This window comes from Pteronotus mesoamericanus, unplaced genomic scaffold, assembly GCF_021234165.1.
Source record: "Pteronotus mesoamericanus isolate MK-2021 breed Mesoamerican mustached bat unplaced genomic scaffold, CSHL_Meso_final contig_177, whole genome shotgun sequence".
Taxonomy (NCBI): Eukaryota; Metazoa; Chordata; class Mammalia; order Chiroptera; family Mormoopidae; genus Pteronotus; species Pteronotus mesoamericanus.
In genome coordinates, this window is record NW_026555073.1 from 2,029,080 (window position 1) to 2,047,332 (window position 18,253).

The 18,253-nt window shown below is 46.5% G+C and overlaps 1 protein-coding gene across 2 annotated transcripts; it reads left to right on the forward strand.

Annotated features, from left to right (window-relative positions):
• The first annotated feature begins 4,210 nt into the window (after positions 1 to 4,210).
• LOC129065382 (ubiquitin-conjugating enzyme E2 D3-like) lies at positions 4,211 to 9,518 on the forward strand. Of its 2 annotated transcripts, XM_054566637.1 has the most exons (2): positions 4,211 to 4,224; positions 9,086 to 9,518. In XM_054566637.1, the coding sequence occupies exons 1-2, from the start codon at positions 4,211 to 4,213 to the stop codon at positions 9,516 to 9,518; spliced, it is 447 nt and encodes a 148-aa protein (XP_054422612.1). The 2 variants fall into 2 exon arrangements, with proteins under 2 accessions (XP_054422612.1, XP_054422611.1); XM_054566636.1 differs by lacking the exon at positions 4,211 to 4,224 and having other exon boundaries at positions 9,063 to 9,518.
• The last annotated feature ends 8,735 nt before the right edge of the window (positions 9,519 to 18,253 follow it).

An 18,253-nucleotide genomic window follows, 5' to 3' on the forward strand; every position in this document is an offset into this window, starting at 1 on the left:
GGCTGCCAGGGCCTTCCTCGGAATACCCTTTTCTTGACCCATTAAAAGGAAAACCAAGATGCTTCCTGTGTCGTGTCTGCCATTCTCCTGCACTGACGGCTGAGGCAGTGCCTGGAATGACAGCAGTCATCTCGAGACCAATTAGGGAAGCCCCAGGGACACCAAGAGACACCTCATGAGAAATGGCACCAGCAACTACTTACTTTCTTGACTTTTGTGCCTGGGAAAAAGTAGAACTATACTGACTATTTAAGCATTAATTGTTTGCATTATTATGATTATTACTTACAACAAAAGGTATTCCAAGTTGACACACCAAATACATTTTGTAAATATAACAGATTAGCCAGGTTTTGTCCCAGCAATAAGCGCACTAAAAATCTCATGGACTAAAACAAATACTTGCATCTTGTTTTTGAGTCTTCAGTTTACCTCTGATTTTGTTTAGTCTCCGCATCTCATCTTGGCTTGGCTTCCGTCGAAGGTAGAACTCGAGTTTGAAGGATGCATTCTCCCATGTGGGAGCCAAGAATGAAGTAGTACCTGTTACATAGAACATTTTTTTTGTAGGCAGCTGTCACAAGCTAATGAGGAGTGACAGTAATTAGCATTTATTGGACATTTGTACATCACATCTGTTCACTTGCCATTGATCAAGTAAGTCACATGTCCAAGATCAACATCAATACAGCAGGGAAGTACATTCTCCCAACAACAGGGGGTAACAGGGAGAGTGGACATATTCTGAACATTCATATAAGTTACAACAAATCATTTTAACTATGGAAATATTATGTTGAATAATTATTTGTCTTTATTTTTATAACTATTAAATTTAATATTATTAAATTACAAGATATTTGTTATGAAGATAATCCTCAGTAAACGCGGTGCTGTGACAAGAAATTTTAATCAACACAGAATAATGGATGGATAAATGTTAGTATTAGGCAGTTAATTTGCAATTATCACTATGCATATAGATAAGTGTGCAGAGATGTGTCGGTGCATTCTAGATACCTGGAGGCCACTTTGAGCAAAGGTGAGCTGGAGGCTTGCAGGAAGCCCTTAGAAGCTGCAGTGCTTTAAACACGTGTGAAAAAGAACAAGATATCATAAAATCCTAACACAATAAACCAGAAAAGTCCTTTAACTGAGAATTTACCAATGCAAGTCCAGAGAAGGCATATCCACAGAAAGGTATGACAGGCCACTAAACACGTAGCACACTGAACACTAAAGGCCTTTCTCCGATGTCAACACAGTGTTATAAGGGCCGTGAATCAACAGGAAAACGTGGCCCAACAAACAAAAAGTCACTATCCAAAACATATCCTGAAGAAACAGAGGTGAATAACCTGAAAAAGAATTCAAAATAACCATCATAAAGATGCTCCATGAGCTCAAGGAAATGATTCATGAAGACACAAAAATAATAACAAAAAGAAAATATTTAAAAATAGAGAAATGTCAGAGCTAAAGTATAATAACAATTGAAAAAAAAATCACTAGAGAGAATCGACAACAGATATAGTCAAATAGAAGAAAGACTCAGTGAACTTGAAACAGATAGTTGGAAATTATACAGTCAGAGAAGCAATATATATATATATATATGAAAAGAGATTAAATGACCTATGGGATGCTATCAGGTTGACCAAATATACATTTTTTGGTGTCCCAGAAGGAGAAGAGAAAAAGAAAAAGGGAAGAAAGCTTATTGGAAAAAATAATGGCTGAAAACATCCCTAATCTGGGCATCCAGATTCCAGCAGCCCAACAGATTCCAGCAAGAATGAACCGCAAATCCATTTGGCTGAAAGGACAGGGAGGCAATTCCCACTTTCTATGCCTACGGTTCATGCGGACTGCTACAAGTGCTACCACGACTCAAGCTCTGGCATCTCACTCTTATCATAAATTACTTTCAAACCTTAAATGCAATAGCCTGTGCTATGCTGGATGTCAATGTGCTTCCTGGAAGGCTCAGAATAAATGTCCTAAATTTAAATGTAATCCATTTCATGCAAAATATAATTTGATGCCTTGCTTTGTCATTTGTCTGAGATGGGACTGTGAGAGAAGGTCACTTGGGTTTCGACTAATAATTAGATTTCTGTCTTTACATTGCACGGAAATCTCTGTATACTTCCGGGCCCTTGATATCACAGCATGCCATAGTTTCTGGATGTCCTGCATAGTGGTTCAGACTGCTTAGGAAAAACATTCATAGAAGGAACACCAGGGCACTGAAGTCACGGTGGGGCAGCATCTAAAGCCCGAGGCCTGGGTAAGATCTCCAAGTGAGTGAGTGTAGACAGAACGGGGGGAGGCCCAACGGGGAGAGGCCCGAAGAGAACCCCGGAGACCCACCGTTACTTTCAGGTCATGGAAAGGAGGGAAAACCAGAGGGGGAGCCAAAGAACAGGAAAGCCAAGAGCAGGGCATGGCCTGCAAGCCAAACTGGACTCTCCAGGGCAAGTGTGGCTCCTTTCCGACGCTTCCAATCGCCTTCGTCGACTCTTCCAATCGGCTCCCAGGCCCGGAGGGCCCCCGGCAGTGAGATCTCCGCGCCGCGGAAGCGCCTCGCGGACGGCGGGGGCCTGCTGCCCAGGAAGCACAGCTGTAGCACACCCGCATCACCCCCCCACCGCCGCCTGTCTTTCCCACGGCGGCCGTTGTCATTGCCAGGCTTCCCTGCTTCGTGCCGGCGGCTTCCCGAAGCGGTGTCTGCGCGCTTCCCTGAATGAGACGCCGGCGCTGCACAGGCAGAGCAGACTCCGTGCTGGTCATCGTGGTCCGGACAGCAGGTGGACGCCGCAGCGCTCGTGCGAGCGACAGCTGGGCCTCGTGACGGAAGGCGGGAACAACGTCCACGGGTGGGCGCCAGCCTCTGTCCGGGTAAGTTTCAGGTCCCACCGCCCAGGAAGCCTTCAGTCGTCCAAACTGACCGACGGGGGCATGACAGGTAACTTGTCAACCATCAACCCGAACAGGAGAGCATATGCGGGCTTCTCAGAAGCACGGACACAGCCGCGGCTGGCCTGGCTCCGCGGGCTGGACACCGGCCTGCACACCACGGGGTCGCCGGTTCGATTCCCGGCCAGGGCCCAGGCCTGGGTAGCGGGCCAGGTCCCCAGCAGGGGGCGCGCGAGAGGCAACCACGCATGGATGTTTCTCTCCCTCTCTTTCTCCCTCTGCTCCCTTCTCTCGAAAAATAAATAAAATCTTTTTTAAAAAGTAGGTGTACAGTGGGGAGTCCATGAAACACAGCGTTCATTCTTGTGTTATTATTGATTACTTATTCTACTATTTTCCATACACAACTGTAAAGCTACTATTGTGCACGCCTGTATATGCTCATGCTTTGCACTAGGCTCCCTTTAAGCTATTTATATATTTGATTTCCATTACCATTTTATAGAAGGGTTGTTGTACATACATTTGTGAAATAAGGAGATTAAGGATAATCTGTTTTTAGCCTAAACGCTGCTCACCTGCCATTTTTAGGCCAATTAGTAAAAATTGCAACATCTCTGTTAAGAATGAATTCGCAGGCCATAGAGCCCTCGCTCATTTGAAGTATTATGTCACGTGCTTGCAGCATATTCATAGGGCGGCCCAGCCCCCGCCCCAACCGACCTCGGCACCGACGCGTCGCCCCGGTAGAAGCCCACACCCATCAGGGGTCGCTCCGCATCCTCTCTCCCTGTTCGCAGGGTCAGCGAATCACCATCCACTGTGCCCATGAATTTGTCTCTCTGAACATGTCCTATAAATGGCATTTACAGGGATGAAGAAAGCCAGTTTGTCCTGCCTTTGCCCCTTTCAGTTCAAGGGGGTGCTGTTAGCGCTAACACAATAGTCTCAGAGACCATGCAGCTCACCTGCGTGTGTGACGGTGTCCCTCGGCGCTAGACCCCCGCCGTGTGCTGTGACGGTTGATAGACACCCGGTTAACACAGCGAATCTCTTCAAGCGAAAGGTTACCAGGGCACCCCTTGGCCTTCTATCCTAAGCACGCTTTCGCAACAGAAAACTTTCTAATTGTAACATTGTTGCCATCTGGAGAGGCTAAAAATCTTCCAAATCATCAAGTTCTGGTTCTTTGCAGCTTAGCAGTTCTTTCCTCAATGTATCTCTCCCCTCTCACATTTTACTAGAAGGATCGAGAAGGCACCAGGTTGTAATTTCAGCACAAAGCTTGAAAATGTCTTCAGCTAAGTATTCATATTCATTGCTCACAAGTTCTGTCTTCTACTCAATTGCACAACACAATTTATATAAAATCCCATTGCTTTATAACAAGGATGCCCTTTCTCTATTTTTTAGTAACATCCTACTTCCTTCTGAGTTCTCCTCAGAGGCAACTTTAATGTGCATAGGTCTACTGTGCCGGAGAACACGCACAGCCTGTGTGGTGCTCTGACTCCATACACCTGGCTCCTCGCCTTTTCCTCAGCCCTGGCCAGGAACACCTTCATGGCAGCGTTTTTACCAACAATCTCCTCAGGGCAATTGGGGCTCCTTCTATCAGACTTATTTCATTCAGCCTCTACCCATTACCCAATTCCCAAGACACTCTGATATTTCTAGGTAAAAAAAATATCATTATTTTTAGGTGTGAGAGGAGATCGTGAGCCCTGGCTGGTGTGGCTCAGTGGGTTGGGCATCATCCCACAAAGCGAAAGGTCGCTGGTTTATTTCCTGGACAGGGCACCTGCCTGGGTTGCTGGGTCGGTCCAGGCCCGGGTGTGTGCAGGAGGCAACCAGTCGGTGGTGCTCTCTCACATTGCTATTTCTCTCCCTCTCGTTCTCCCTCTATCCCCCTTTCTCTAGAATGAATACAATAAAAAAAATTTAAAGAGATCTCTTTTAATTTCCAAGATCGACTGTAACAAATTCTAGCAAATTGGGTGACTTAAAACAACCAGTTCCGGGAAGCCTTCGGTCTGAAAGCAAAGTGCTGGCAGGGTGTATTCTCTCCAAAGATTGGAGGGCAGAACCCTCCATGACGTCTTCCAGCCTCCCACAGCTCCAGGCTGCCTTTGTTCTTTTTTTCCTAGTTGTTAAAGATGTAACATTAGGTCGTTTACTTGAGATTTTTCCTGTGTCTTGAGGTAGTCCTGTGACTATATAAACTTCTCTCTTGTGACTGCTTTTGCTGCATCCCAAAAGTTTTGATATGTCATATTGTCTCTGTATATCTTTTGATCTCACTTTTTATTTCTTCTATAACCCAGTGTTTTTTAGTAGCGTGTTTTTAAATCTCCACATCTTTGTGGTTTTTCATATTTCTTCTTTTGCAGTTAATTTCTAATTTCAAAGCAGTGTTGTCAGAAAATATGCTTGACATGATATTAATCTTCTTGAATTTGTTGAGGCTGCTTTGTAACTTAATCTATGGTCTATCCTTGGGAACGTTCCACGTGCACTGGAGAAGAATGTATATTCTGCTGTGCTGGGATGAAAAGCTCTGTAAATGTCAGTTATGTCAATTTGGTCTAATATATCATCTAAGGTTGATAATTCTTTATTGATTTTCTGTTTGCATGATCTATCTATAGGTGTCAATGGAGTATTAGGTCCACTACAATAATTGATTTTTGTCAGTTTCTCTGTCTCATTCTCTTGGTTTATATATTTTGGTGTTCCCTGATTGGGTGCATATATATTGAGAAATGTTATGTCTTCTTTATGTAATGTCCTCTTTATCATTATAAAATGTCCATCTTTGTCTCTTGTTACCTTTTAATCTTGAAATCTATTTAGTCAGATATAAGTATGGCTACACCTACTTTTCGGTGGATGCCACTTGCTTGGAGAATCATTTTCCACCCTTTCCCTTTGAGTCTGTATTTCTCTTTGCACCTCAGATGTGCCTCCTGAAGGCAGCATAAGGGTGGGTGTTGTTTTTTTGATCCAATCTGCCACTCTGTACCTTTTATTGGTGAATTCAGTCCATTTACATTTAGGATCATTATCGATGTATGAGGATTTCCTACAGCCATTTTATCTTTTGTTTTCTGGTAGTTCTGTGTCTCCTTTGGTTCTTTTCATTGTGTTTCTCTCTGTTGTTTTTGTTTGGTGGTATTCCATACCTCTTTCTTCTGTTTCCTTTTTTTTTTTTTTTTAATTTCTGTGTCTCTGTTTGGGGTTTATTGTACATGGTTACCATTAGATTTATACAAGAGAAAGTTTTATATATGCAGTAGTCATTTTCCTTCTGAATGTATCTAATCTCCATCTTTCTTGAAAATTCAGAATTTTACCCTCTCTCCTTTTAGAGCTTTGTTTTCACAAATTACCCCTATTCTGTGAGTTAATTTCTGAATTACATTAGCTACTGTATTCTTCTTCTCTCTGTTTAAATGCTTTTTTTTACTTCCTGTAACCTTTTTGTGATATTTAAGAGTATAGTACACTTCAGTGTCCTGAAAAAAGGTTGTAATGTCCTTTCTCTGTCTGCTTGTTGTTACTCTTACAGTTTTGCATCCATTTGTTCTTTGTTTCCGGTAGGCTAACCCCCTTGAGTATTTCCTGCATTGGAGGTGTACTGGTGATAAATTCCCTCAGCTCCTGTGTGTCTGGAAAAGTCTTTATTTCTCCTTCATATTTAAAAGATTGCTGGATATACTTTTAAAAGTAATTTCTCTCTTTCAGTAGTTTGAATATTTGGCCCCACTCTTCTGGCTTGCAGAGTTTCTGCTGAGAAGTCTGAGGAGAACCTAATGGGCTTTCCTTCACAGATTACTATCTTCTTTTCCTTGGCTGCTTTGACAGTTCCTTCTTTGTCATGAATTCTTGGCAGTTTTAGTACTGTGCACCTTGGAGAACGCCTTTCTGGATTGAGGTAACGAGGTGTTCTGTGTGCTTCTTGGACTGGAGGATGGAGCTCTCTCCCTCGATTTGGGAAGTTCTCGCCCACCATGTGTTGGAATCAGCTCTCCCTTCCCTTCTCCCTGTCTTCTCCTTCTGGCATGCCTGTAATTCTTTCGGTGCTCTTTCTGATGGAGTCGGATCGTTCTTCCAGATGTCGGATCTTTCCTTCTTTGATGCCGGTCTCTATCTTCCACCGTCTGTGTCATTCCTAGATTTCCCTCTTTGATTTCACTCACTTTTTCCTCCATCTGGACAGTTCAATGTCCTAAGCTCACTCCTTCATTATTTGTCTCTTTTACGGAGTTCCTCACCCGCAGAATTTCTATTCGGTTCTTTTTAAAGTCTACATCTCTTTGGTAAAGCACCGGTGGTGTTAATTGATTTGTTTTCTGACTTCATTACACTGCCCGTCAGTGGTTTATTTTATTTTATTTTATTTTTATCTTTTCGAATTTTTTTCAGAACTGCTACCTTGAGTACTCTGTCATTCGAATGATATATTTCCATGTCTTTGAGTTTATTTTTGGGAAAACTGTAAGTTTCTTTCTGGGCTGCCTCATTACCTTCGTTATTGATGGTTTTTAATGGGTTCCCTCTCTGTCTAGGTATCTATACATGAGCGGCATCTCTCTGGTAGAGCCATAAGAAGTCTTCCTGTTGCTTTTCAGTAAACGTCACTGAAGCACAGACTTTCTAGGATTTTTGCTCAGCTCCGGCCTCTCAGATCTCTGTGGGGCCATGAAGGAGCTGCTTGCTCCCTGGGAAGGTGGGCATCTCCTCTGCGACCGGGGAGCCTGCCTCCCAGGGCACTGAGAAGGCCCCGGGGCATGAGGCGGGCAATTGGAGTCCGCGTCCCTGAAGCCCCAGCGCAGGGCCCTGCAGCTGCACGCGGCGGGCAGCGCAGCAACCACAGGCGTGGGGGTCGGGGGGGGCAAGTTGGGCGAGGCCGGCTGGCGCCTCAAGGCTTTGTTCTCGCAGCCCCGGAGCCTGGCGCCCTCCCAGTGCCCTCTCTCCGTGTCTCCCCCGGCCCCTGGGGCGAGCCGCAGGGCGCACCTGTCATTCGGGCGAACATGGTTTGCGGTTTTTGGTCCTTGTGTTGGCAGATCATGCGCTCCACAAACGCCACACGCCCTGTTACAGCTTCTTCAGGGGCCCCTGCGACATCTGGGGTGGGGGGGAGACCGAGTGGCTCTGTTTTTCTGTGTCCATGGGGCGGGGGGGCGAGCTCAGGAGCGAGGGTGGCAGGGAGAGGGATGAGCTCAAAGCCTGGGGGTGGCCTGTTCTCGGGGTGAGTCTGGGCGACGGACGGGTGGGGAATGCGTGCAACCGCCCTTGTTCCTTTGGGTGACTCTCAGCGGGAGGCAGGGGGGCCTGGGACCCCACTAACCAGTCGGAGCGCCAAGCCGAGCCAGCCAGGGAGCCGGGGTCCTTCCACCCCGCCCCCTTCACCTTCCCAGGTCTCTCACCGGCCCCCCATCCATCGGCTTCCCCTTGGTCCCACCCCCCACTCCCCTTCAAGGACCCCCTGCCCCTCCACCCCCCATTGCCCTCCATGGTCCCTCCCACTCTGCCCCCCCCCCCGGTTCTGCTCCATGGTCCCTCCCACCCTCCACCCCCTCTCATTCAGGCCCCGCCCCCTGCCTTTTCCCCCCCGCTCGGTCCCCACTGACTTGCTGATGTCATCCGCTGGCCCTGTGACTTCACAGAGGGGATCACCTCTTGTCCCCAGGCACTCAGTGTGCACAGCAGGGCCCAGGGCAGTGGCAGGCAGCCCCGCAGGAGTGGTGAGTCCTGTCTTGGGACAGCGGTGCCTACAGCCAGCGCGGCCTTAGAGCTCAGGCTCTGAGTGGCAGAGGCTCCAGGTCACGACAGGTGACAGGTGCAGCGAGCGGCATAGGAGTCCATGATGGAGGAGCCAGAGACCAGTGGGGAACAGGTGAGCAGTGGCCGCTCAGGTCCAGCCAGGTCCCCAGGGGTCCCTTCCTACTTGCTCCGCCCCTGTCCTGTCCCCGACACCCCGTCGCACCCGCCGGCCGCCTTCGGCCTCCTGACCCACCGACCTGGGGAGCAACTGCCCCTGTAACCCGTGGCTCCGGAACCCACGCCCGCCCTCCCCCACGGGCCCCATGACCCGTGGTCCCCGTTGTCCCTTTCAGGACGTCTGGTTACAGCAGATTCCCATGGACCAGCCCAGGGCTCTAAGCCGCCTGGAGAGGGAACTGAAGGACATCAGCAAGGACCCCCCTCCCCTGTGCTCGGCAGGGCCGGAGGACAAGGATCCATTCACTTGGAGGGGCATCATCTTGGGCGCGGAGGACAGTCCCTACGAGGGGGGGGTCTTCTCCCTAAACATACACTTCCCATACGATTACCCCTTCAGACCCCCTTGGATTTACTTCACCACCCGGATCTACCACCCCAACATCAGCAGACGAGGGTGTATCTGTCTAGATATTCTCAGGTCCCAGTGGACCCCTGCACTCTCCATATCCAAAGTCCTGATATCTATAAGCTCAATGTTATGTAACCCCAACCTCGCTGACCCCTTAGTCCCATCCATTGCGAGAATGTACTTAAAGGATAGGGACACCTATAATATGATGGCCCGAGCCTGGACCAGGAAATATGCCATGTGAATGAAAAGTAAATGATCAGCCATCATCGTAATAAAACACCTGGTTGTTGAATCGGCTGTCTTGTGACTGCTCTCTGGGAAGTGTCGTTTCCCCATCTTTCTGGGCACAGGTGCGCACCTGCCACATGAGGGCGTGTGGGGGGGAGGCAGGGGGTGGGGCCAGGTTGGGGGATGGGGGAGTGTGAGAGAGACCAGTTTTAGCCAACATTTCACTAAAAGCCTGCTGCCCGGATTCAGGAAGGGAAAGCAAGAACCAGGGGCGGGGGGTGGTGTGTGTGGGGTGAGCCCTTTAGAGCGGACGATGGTGAGGAAAAACCGGGCGAAGGTTAGAGAGCTTATTAGGGGCCTATTTTATTCGGAAGAACCTGTGTCTTCAGCTGTTTTGTTTTGTTTTTGACCCAGATTCATATTAACCCATCTACTCTGAGGTCTAAATTTAAGTGGACAAAAATTAGGTGGACGAGGAGCTGTTAGAAAATAAAACAATGTTTTCTGCTCCCAGAATCCCCCCGCCTCCCACTCCGCAGCCCGCCCCTTTGGAGCAGTCGGCCCCCTGCGCACCGTGCGCTGTGCCCCGCTTCCCAGGACACCCCTGTTTACAGGAGCTGATCCTTACCAGCAGCCCAAGTGCCCATCAGCAGATGAGTGGATACAACAACTCTGGGGCCCTTACACAGTGGAGTGGGACGTGGCTGTGAGCAAAGAAAAAATCTTACCCTCCGTGACAGCACGGAGGGACCTGGGGAACACAGCGCTCAGTGAAATAAGCCAGGGGGTGAAAGGCAACTGCCGTATGATCTCACTCACGTGGTATCAAATGAACAACCTGAACTAACAAGGAATTTGGGGACCGACTCATAGATGGAGAGCAGATGACGGTTGTCAGAGAGAAAGGGATTTGGCAGCTGGGCAAAAAAGGTGAAGGGATGAAGGAAAAAACCCCCGAGACACAGACAGCGGTATGGTGATTACCAGAGGGAAGGGGGTGGGGGAGATGCAGTAGAAGAAGGTAAAGGGGGGATGCACAGCGATGGAGGGAGTCTGGCCTCGGGGGAGTAAACACAGACGACCCCATTCAGATGATGTGTTACAGAAGTGTACGCCAAAACCTGTATAACCGGAGTCATCCCCAATAAATGCAATTTAAAAAAAGAAAAAGAGAAGAAACTTCTTACTGAGTTTCATCCTTTTCTGTACGAAAGCGTCCCTTCCCACTCTTGTCCCTGGAGTGCTGTGACTGAGCAGCTCCACCAAATTCCGGAGGCAGAGGTGTGGGGAGAAAGGAAAGGAGTCTTTAGTCAAAAGCTACACAATGTTGGAATAACGGCTTTCCACATGCATTAGTTAGTTAAGCCTATCCATTAAGGTTGAACTCTTTTACTCTTTAGTGACAGCTTTAGTCACTTAGGCCTATCAGTGAAGGCTAAAATCTTACCTCCTGAGTTCTATCATTCCCCCTGTTAGTTATTAATTATCTTATTTCTATAAGGTAGTTTACAAAATAAAACAACATAAAGATATGAAAGCTGCCCAATGCTGGAAGGAGGGCAGGCGTCTGCCTCAGAGCCCGTCCCCTGCAGGACCCCCAAAGAGGAAACCCCTGCCCCCCTCGGCCAGGCCAGCCGGACCCTAGGCTGTGCCCGGAGTTCGTTCTCCCATGGAAAACACCGTCCTGTGGGACACGCAGGCAGCTGCGGCTCCATCACCCAGGCATCCTCGGGGAAGACGGCCTGACAGCCAGAGTCTGCCCTCCTTCGATCTGAAATCGTCCAGCCCTTAATTCCATGCCTCAGGCAACCCCCTCCTATGGCCCCTCCTACTTCTCCCCAGTGATCTGGTCAGAGCTCTCGGCTTCACTCCTCACCCCTTCCAATTTGGGGCTGCCTGATTCAAATAAAGTTTTGCTCAAATAAACCCCTCAAATTAAAAAATAAATAAAATGTAAACTACTTTAAAAATGAATGAAAGCTTTCAGGTGAAAGATAGTGGATCAAGACAACATTTATAAAGCATTATATTACATCGACCCTTCCCCTCCTCTCCCCAAATTTGCCTTAGGTAACTGGGTGAACAAGCTTCCCAGATTATTTAATGCTTATAGTCATGGTCCAAACAAAGCAGGGATTTATTGCCGCACAATGGTAAGAATGTCGAACTTTCGTAGAGCACGTCTTGTTTGACAGGCATTTTTGGAAGTGTTCATGCATGTCCTCTCCATTTCTGTTTAGCGAGTGACACCGAAAGCCGCCCCCCGCTGGCGTGGGCAGGGGAAGGGGCAGCGGCATGAGGTCCCTACACGGGCGCTAAGCCCAGAGGAACAGGTGAGAGCTCATCAAGTGGAGAAGGGACAGAAGAGCGTGGTGGATGGAAGGACACGCTCACAGGGAGAACAGGAGGAGAAAGGACACTGTGTCTCTTCATTCACCTTCAGAATGACCGCGCCACCGAGTATTGGGGGACAGGTCGGGGCCTCACCGTGCATGAGCAGAGGTGCCATGCTAAACAGAACCGCAGACTTGACCCCAGAGGCGACAAAGGACCGTTCAATACTGGGAACCGCAGAGTGACGCGGCCAGAATTCAAAGTGCAAGAGGCTGCTCAAATAGGCAGGCCCCGTGGGAAGGTATTTGGAGGCTCCACGTGAGAGATGATCCGGGTCTGAGTGACGGGGTGTGAGTGAAGGCGCAGGCGACAGGGCAGACAGGACAGATGTTGCAGACGCGGCCTTCGTGAGATCAGGGTGCTCGTTCGCGGCAGGCTGGAGGGTGGTGTGGGAAAGAGGCAACTCGCCGGATTTTCAGGACCTTGGTTGGGACCTAACAGGAAGCCTGCATGGTCCTACTTACATGTCTGAGGGAGGCCACATTTTCCTGACATGCTTCAACCCAGACAATATTTTACAATACGCTGAAAGGAATTATTAATAACACATATCTGATAAAGGACTTGTATTCAAAATATTAAAATTATTCTTTGTTTAAACTTTTAAAAAAGATTTTATTTATTTTTTTAGCGAGGGGGAGGGAGGGAGAAAGAGGGAGAGAAACATCCACGTGTGGGGGACCTGGCCTGCAACCCAGGCCTGTGCCCTGACTGGGAATCGAACCAGCGACCCTTTAGTTCTCAGGTCGGTGTTCAATCCACTGAGTCACACCAGGCAGAGCATCAAAATAGAAAAATTATTCTTAAAAGTAAACACAACTACCCAATTTAAAAATGGGCAAAAGATCTGTACAGACACCTTACCAAAGGAGATATATAGATGACAAATAAATATCTGAACAGACACTCAACATCACATTAGAAAATTTCAAATTACATTACGATGACATACCTTTTATATTATTAAAATGGCTTCAATGCAAAACCTGCCAACACCAAATGTTAGCCAGGATGTGAAACAAAATGAATTCTGTTTCATTGATGGTGGTAATGTAAAACGATATTAGCCACAGTGAAAGACAGTTTGACAGTTTCTCAGAAGATTAAATATAGGCCTACCATGGAATCCAGCAACTGGTCTCCTAAGATTCACCCAAAGAAAACAGGCGTACAAATATTTATAGTACTTTTATTCATCACTGACAAAGTTAGACACAAGCAATGTATCCTTTAACAGGTGAATTAATAGACTATGGTAAATCTGCATGAAATGAAAATATTATTCAACACTAAGAAAAAAAAGGAGCTAGCAAGCCAGGAAAAGACATGGATAATTCTTAAATACCTATTTCTAACTGGAAAAAAAGATAGTCTGAAAAAAATAGATACTGTATGATTCCAATCAAATTCCATTCAGGAAAGGCAAAGATGAAGAGAGTTAAAAATTCATGATTTTCAGGGGTTCAGGTAAGAATAAATGGAGCACCAAGGGTTCGGGGGAGAGGGGACAGTGTGGTAATCGATACGGGACATCACTCATTTGTCAAAATCCGTCGAACTGCGCGGCAGGAAGAGCGAACTGCCAGGCAAGCCACCAACGTTAACTAATAATAATACAGACGCCCCTCAGCTTATGACAGGGTTACTTCTTGATGAACCCATCACAATATGAAAAAATCATAAGTCAAAAAATCATTGGATTCGCTTAACCTACTGAGCATCGTAGGTTAGCCTAGCCAGCCTTGAATGCGCTCAAAACGCAATATCCAAAAAGCATGGCAGCGCGAATACCTTTCGATCACGTTCTTGCCCGGCATCTAAAGGGAGTGCTGTATGGCACGGCATCACCACAGGAAGAGATCAAAATTCAAAATCCAAGGTATAGTTTCTATTGAAAGTGTGTCACTTTTGCACCAACTTAAAGAAAAAATAAAATCAAACCATGGTAAGTCGGAGAGAGTCTGTATGCCAATATAGGTTCCTCAGTTGTGATCATTGTACCGCGCTCACTTATGATATTAATTATAAGGGGAATTAGAGAGAGAATAGAGTGGGTACATGGGTAATCTCTGCACTTTCTGTACAGTTTTCCTGTGAACCAAAACTGCTTTAAAAATAAAGGTTATTAATAAACACAGAATGAGGTCAACATAATTACGTCAATATGTAACAATCTCCACAATTTAATGTTTAAAAGCAATATACAGAAGAGTGTGTGTTCTAACACTTTCATTTAAAGGTGACTTATGTTTATAGAAACCCAAACGTGCACAGATGTGAGTGGGTGTATATTTGTTGAGAGGGGAGGGCCTGGTCAAATTTTTCAGTGTTTGTCTTTTTGTACTATTTGCATTTTTCAAGGTGCGTACATGATTTTTATCTGTTAAAAGTTAATTAATTGTAAAGCAACTCAAAACAGAACAAAAAATTCAATGAAAACATTTGCTTTAAATCTAAATATATGAATTAATGTGGAATTTATGATCTCATAGGCAAATTGCTCAAAAACAGAATATACTGATGAAATGTCCAAGAAATTAATATAATGCTGCAAACAGGTTTAAAATAGAAGCATCTATCACAAGAAAGAACTACACATTTAAATAAAATCAATTATGTTTCATCTATTATAGAGATTAATAAATGTTGAAAGTCCTGCCAAACAGCCTTAAGTTTTCTCTATACAAGAGTAATGGGCGTTCATTATTTTCCCTGTTGTCTCTTCTTTTTTGGCTTCATGACTACATTGTGATTATGTGGGGGGAACTATCTGTTAGCACAATGTGAATTCCAAAAGTTAAATTATACACACCTCTATAATCATTAAGATTAGGTGTAGGATTTGTGCAGTTTTCTGACAATGGGGGAAAAACCAGAAATCATTTAAGAAAAGTAATGTCAAAAAATGAAGTTAAGGGGAAAAAAATTGTTTTAGTTGTGTTGTTATCATTGTCTTGTTTTCCGCCTTTGCCCCCCTCCACCCAGCACCCCCCACGCCCTCAGGCAGTCCCCCCACCTTTGTTCATGTCCATAGATCATGTATATAAGTTCTTTGGCTGCTCCATTTCCTACACTGTACTTTACGTCCCCATGGCTATTCTGTAGCTACCTATTTGTGCTTAACCTTCTCACCTTTCACTCATTCTTCCCCTTCCCGCTCTCATCTGGCAACCTTCTGGTAACTAACTTCTTTTCTCTTGCTTTTAATAGTTCCTTTATCTTTAACCTTCGGCCTTTTAATTACGTTGTGTCGGAGTGGGCCTCTTTGCACCCATCATAATTGGAATTCTCTGTGCTTCCCGGACTTGCATGTCTATTTCCTTCACCAAATCAGGGAAGTTTTTTTCACTGTTTCTTCGGATCGATTTCCAATTTCCTGTTCTTTATCTTCTCCTTCTGGCAACCCTATGAGGTGAATATCTGATCTCTTAAAGTTGTCCCAGAGGCTGTTTATAGTAACCTCAGCGTTTTTTGGATCCTCTTTTCTTGTTGTTCTGATTGGTTCCTATTTGCTTCCTTAAGTTCCAAATCACTGATCTGACTCTTGGCTTCATCCAGTCTACTGTTGATTCCCTGTTAATTGTTCTTTATTCCAATTAATGTATCCTTCCTCTCTGACTGGGTCTTTATCATGCTGCTGAAGTCCTCGCTAAGTTCCTTGAGCACCCTTATAATCAGTGTTTTGAACTCTGCATCTGATAGATTGCTTATCTCCATTTCATTGAGCTCTTTTTCTGGAGTTCTGATCTGTTCTTTCATTTGGGGCATGTTTCTTTGTCTCCTCATTTTGGCAGCCTCCCTGTGTTGGTTTCTATACATTAGGTAGAGCTGCTGTGACTCCATGGTCGTGTGGTCTAATGTAGTAGGTGTCCTGTAGGGTCCAGTGGCACAGCCTCCCCTACCACCCAAGCTGGGTACTCGAGGCGCACCCTTTGTATGAGCTGAGTACATCCTCCTATTGTCGTTGAGCCTTGGCTGTTCTTGGTAGATCAATGGAAGAATTCACCCAGATCAGTCAGCTGCAAGGCCTGGCTATGACCACTGACCCCCAACCTCCGCCCTCCGTGGAGGATGCAGGGTGCAGGGGCAGGGTGGCGGTGCTCCGACCTGGTCTGTAGCTGTCCCCTGGGTGCGCTGGCCCTGGGGCTTCCCACGTGGTGCATGCCAAGGTCAGCTTCCACTTGTGTTTCATCTGGGGCACCGTGCCTGAGCGCTAAAGCAATCTGAGATGGCCGCCACTTGTACTGGGCTTGGAGACTCCCAGACGAAGCCAAGCTCTGAATCTAATCTGGCTGGTGCTAGTGCCAGGCCTGGGGCTCACTGACGTCAGCTGCTGCTTGTTTGATAGGATTGGGGAGCCAAGGCCAGCCATTCTTAGAGAAAAGCAGCTTGGATGGGCCTGTAATTTGGGTGGGGCGGAGCCTCTGGGGATCTCCAAGGTGGGTCACACAGTGATAGCCACGTTGATGAGGTCTCAGATATGGCGCCAGCTTGCCAGCTCTGTAGGGGGAGGGTTTAGCAGAGAGACAACAGCCTCTGCTCACCCTGGTGCCAGACACTTGTCTTTCTCTGTGCACCGCTTGTGCCTTTCAAGCTGCCACCCGAGTGCTGGAGCCCAGAGGGAGTGAGCCTGGGTAGGGGAGTCTGTGTGTGGGTTCTTTAAGAGGAACTGCTTGGGGTTCCAGGAGTTTTTCCCACCAACTTAATCTCAGCTGCATTTTGCAGCGAGAGGTTGCGGGGACTTATCTTCCTGGCACTGGAACCCTGGGCTGAGGGACCTGGTGTGGGTTTGGGATTCTTCACTCCCAAGATATCCCTCCTGGATTTTTATCCACGTGGGTGTGGGACCAGCCTGTTCCATATCTGTGCCCCTCCTACCAGTCTGGATGGATATAGTTAATTCTGTAGTTGTCGGATTTCCATTCGGCTCGATTCCTGAGATTCCTGAGGGATGGTTGTTTTATATTTTAGTTGTAATTTTGATGTGGTTGTGTGAAGTGGCGAGTCATGTCTGCCTATACCACCATCTTGACCAGAAGTCAGAAAAAAGTTTTTTAAAACATTTGCCAAACATAAGTGTGACAAAACCTACCTTGACCAAAAAAATGTTAATTTCTATTATTTTATTATCTCATTAACTATAAGGTTCATTGGGGGGATAACTTGTGGATTTCTTTCACTGTGCTTATTACAGAAAAAGCTACTGAACATATCTTTGGAATAAGTGAATCAATTCTGGCTACATGTAAAAAGAAATACAGCCTATTACAAATAATACAAAATATTGCTTCAAAAAATACTCTGAGGTCAATAAAAAGTTAATCAGAGAAGAAGACATGTCTTGATAGACCATTAATTATGTGACACGCACATACATACAGCTACACCCACATTCCTGAAAAATCGCCCTCCAACAAGCTTTTTCATTTCACATCCTGGTAGGTGAGAGTGCATGTCTTCCTCTGAGGGAAACTGTGGCCTCTATTCAATGGACACAGTTAACATAAATGTAAGAATATTTGTACAAACCTAAAATGTAGAATTGCTTCAAGACGTGATTTCTTTAAAGAAAATCCTAGAATAAAGTGTTCACAATTTCCTGCATCCATGTGCATGTGAGGCAGGAGCCAGCATAGGAAGGACTCTTGAGACTGCGCTGCTCTTACTGGCCAGCGTCTAACATCCTGGCTGCCAGGAAATGCCTTTATCACTTCGGTGGAATGAATAGTAAACCCAGGCAGAGAGAAGGAGGGAGACCTGTCTCACCCCCTAAGTCAGCAGCCCTGAGCCTGGTCCGACAACACTGCCAGGTGTTCCAACATCACGAAAAACACTATGTTAGCAAGGAAGAGGAGAAGGCCTTGAAATTCTATGGAGCGTTTCCACCATCTGGGAAAGAAAGCCTTGAAGCTGTGCTTTCCTCCCAAGGCCTGAAAGGCAGGAGAGCATCCACAGCTCCCAAAGAAACAGCCCACAGATAATTATCTGCCTCCTGTCCCATATCTCTTATACAAAAATATGAACAGAGTCTGGAGCGAGATAAGGATTCGCCTCACAGACCCCCCACACACCTAAGTCTGGGGAGCCATGTGACCCCGGGAAAGCTGGCACCACCTTCACCTGTTAATCAATATGGAACAGTTTTGCTCTCACTCCGCCAACTATGTAAGTCCTCAGGACAAAGGACTCGCTCTCCTGGTGCGCTGGGCGCTCTCCTTACTTTTGCCGCCCTGCTTTGCCCTGAGCCTCTGCCTTTCACCCCGGCCCTTGTCTTAGCGAGGCCCGCTCTCTTCCATGGGAACGGATCGCTAATAAACTGACGGCGCGCTCATCCATTTGCCGATCTGTAATTCT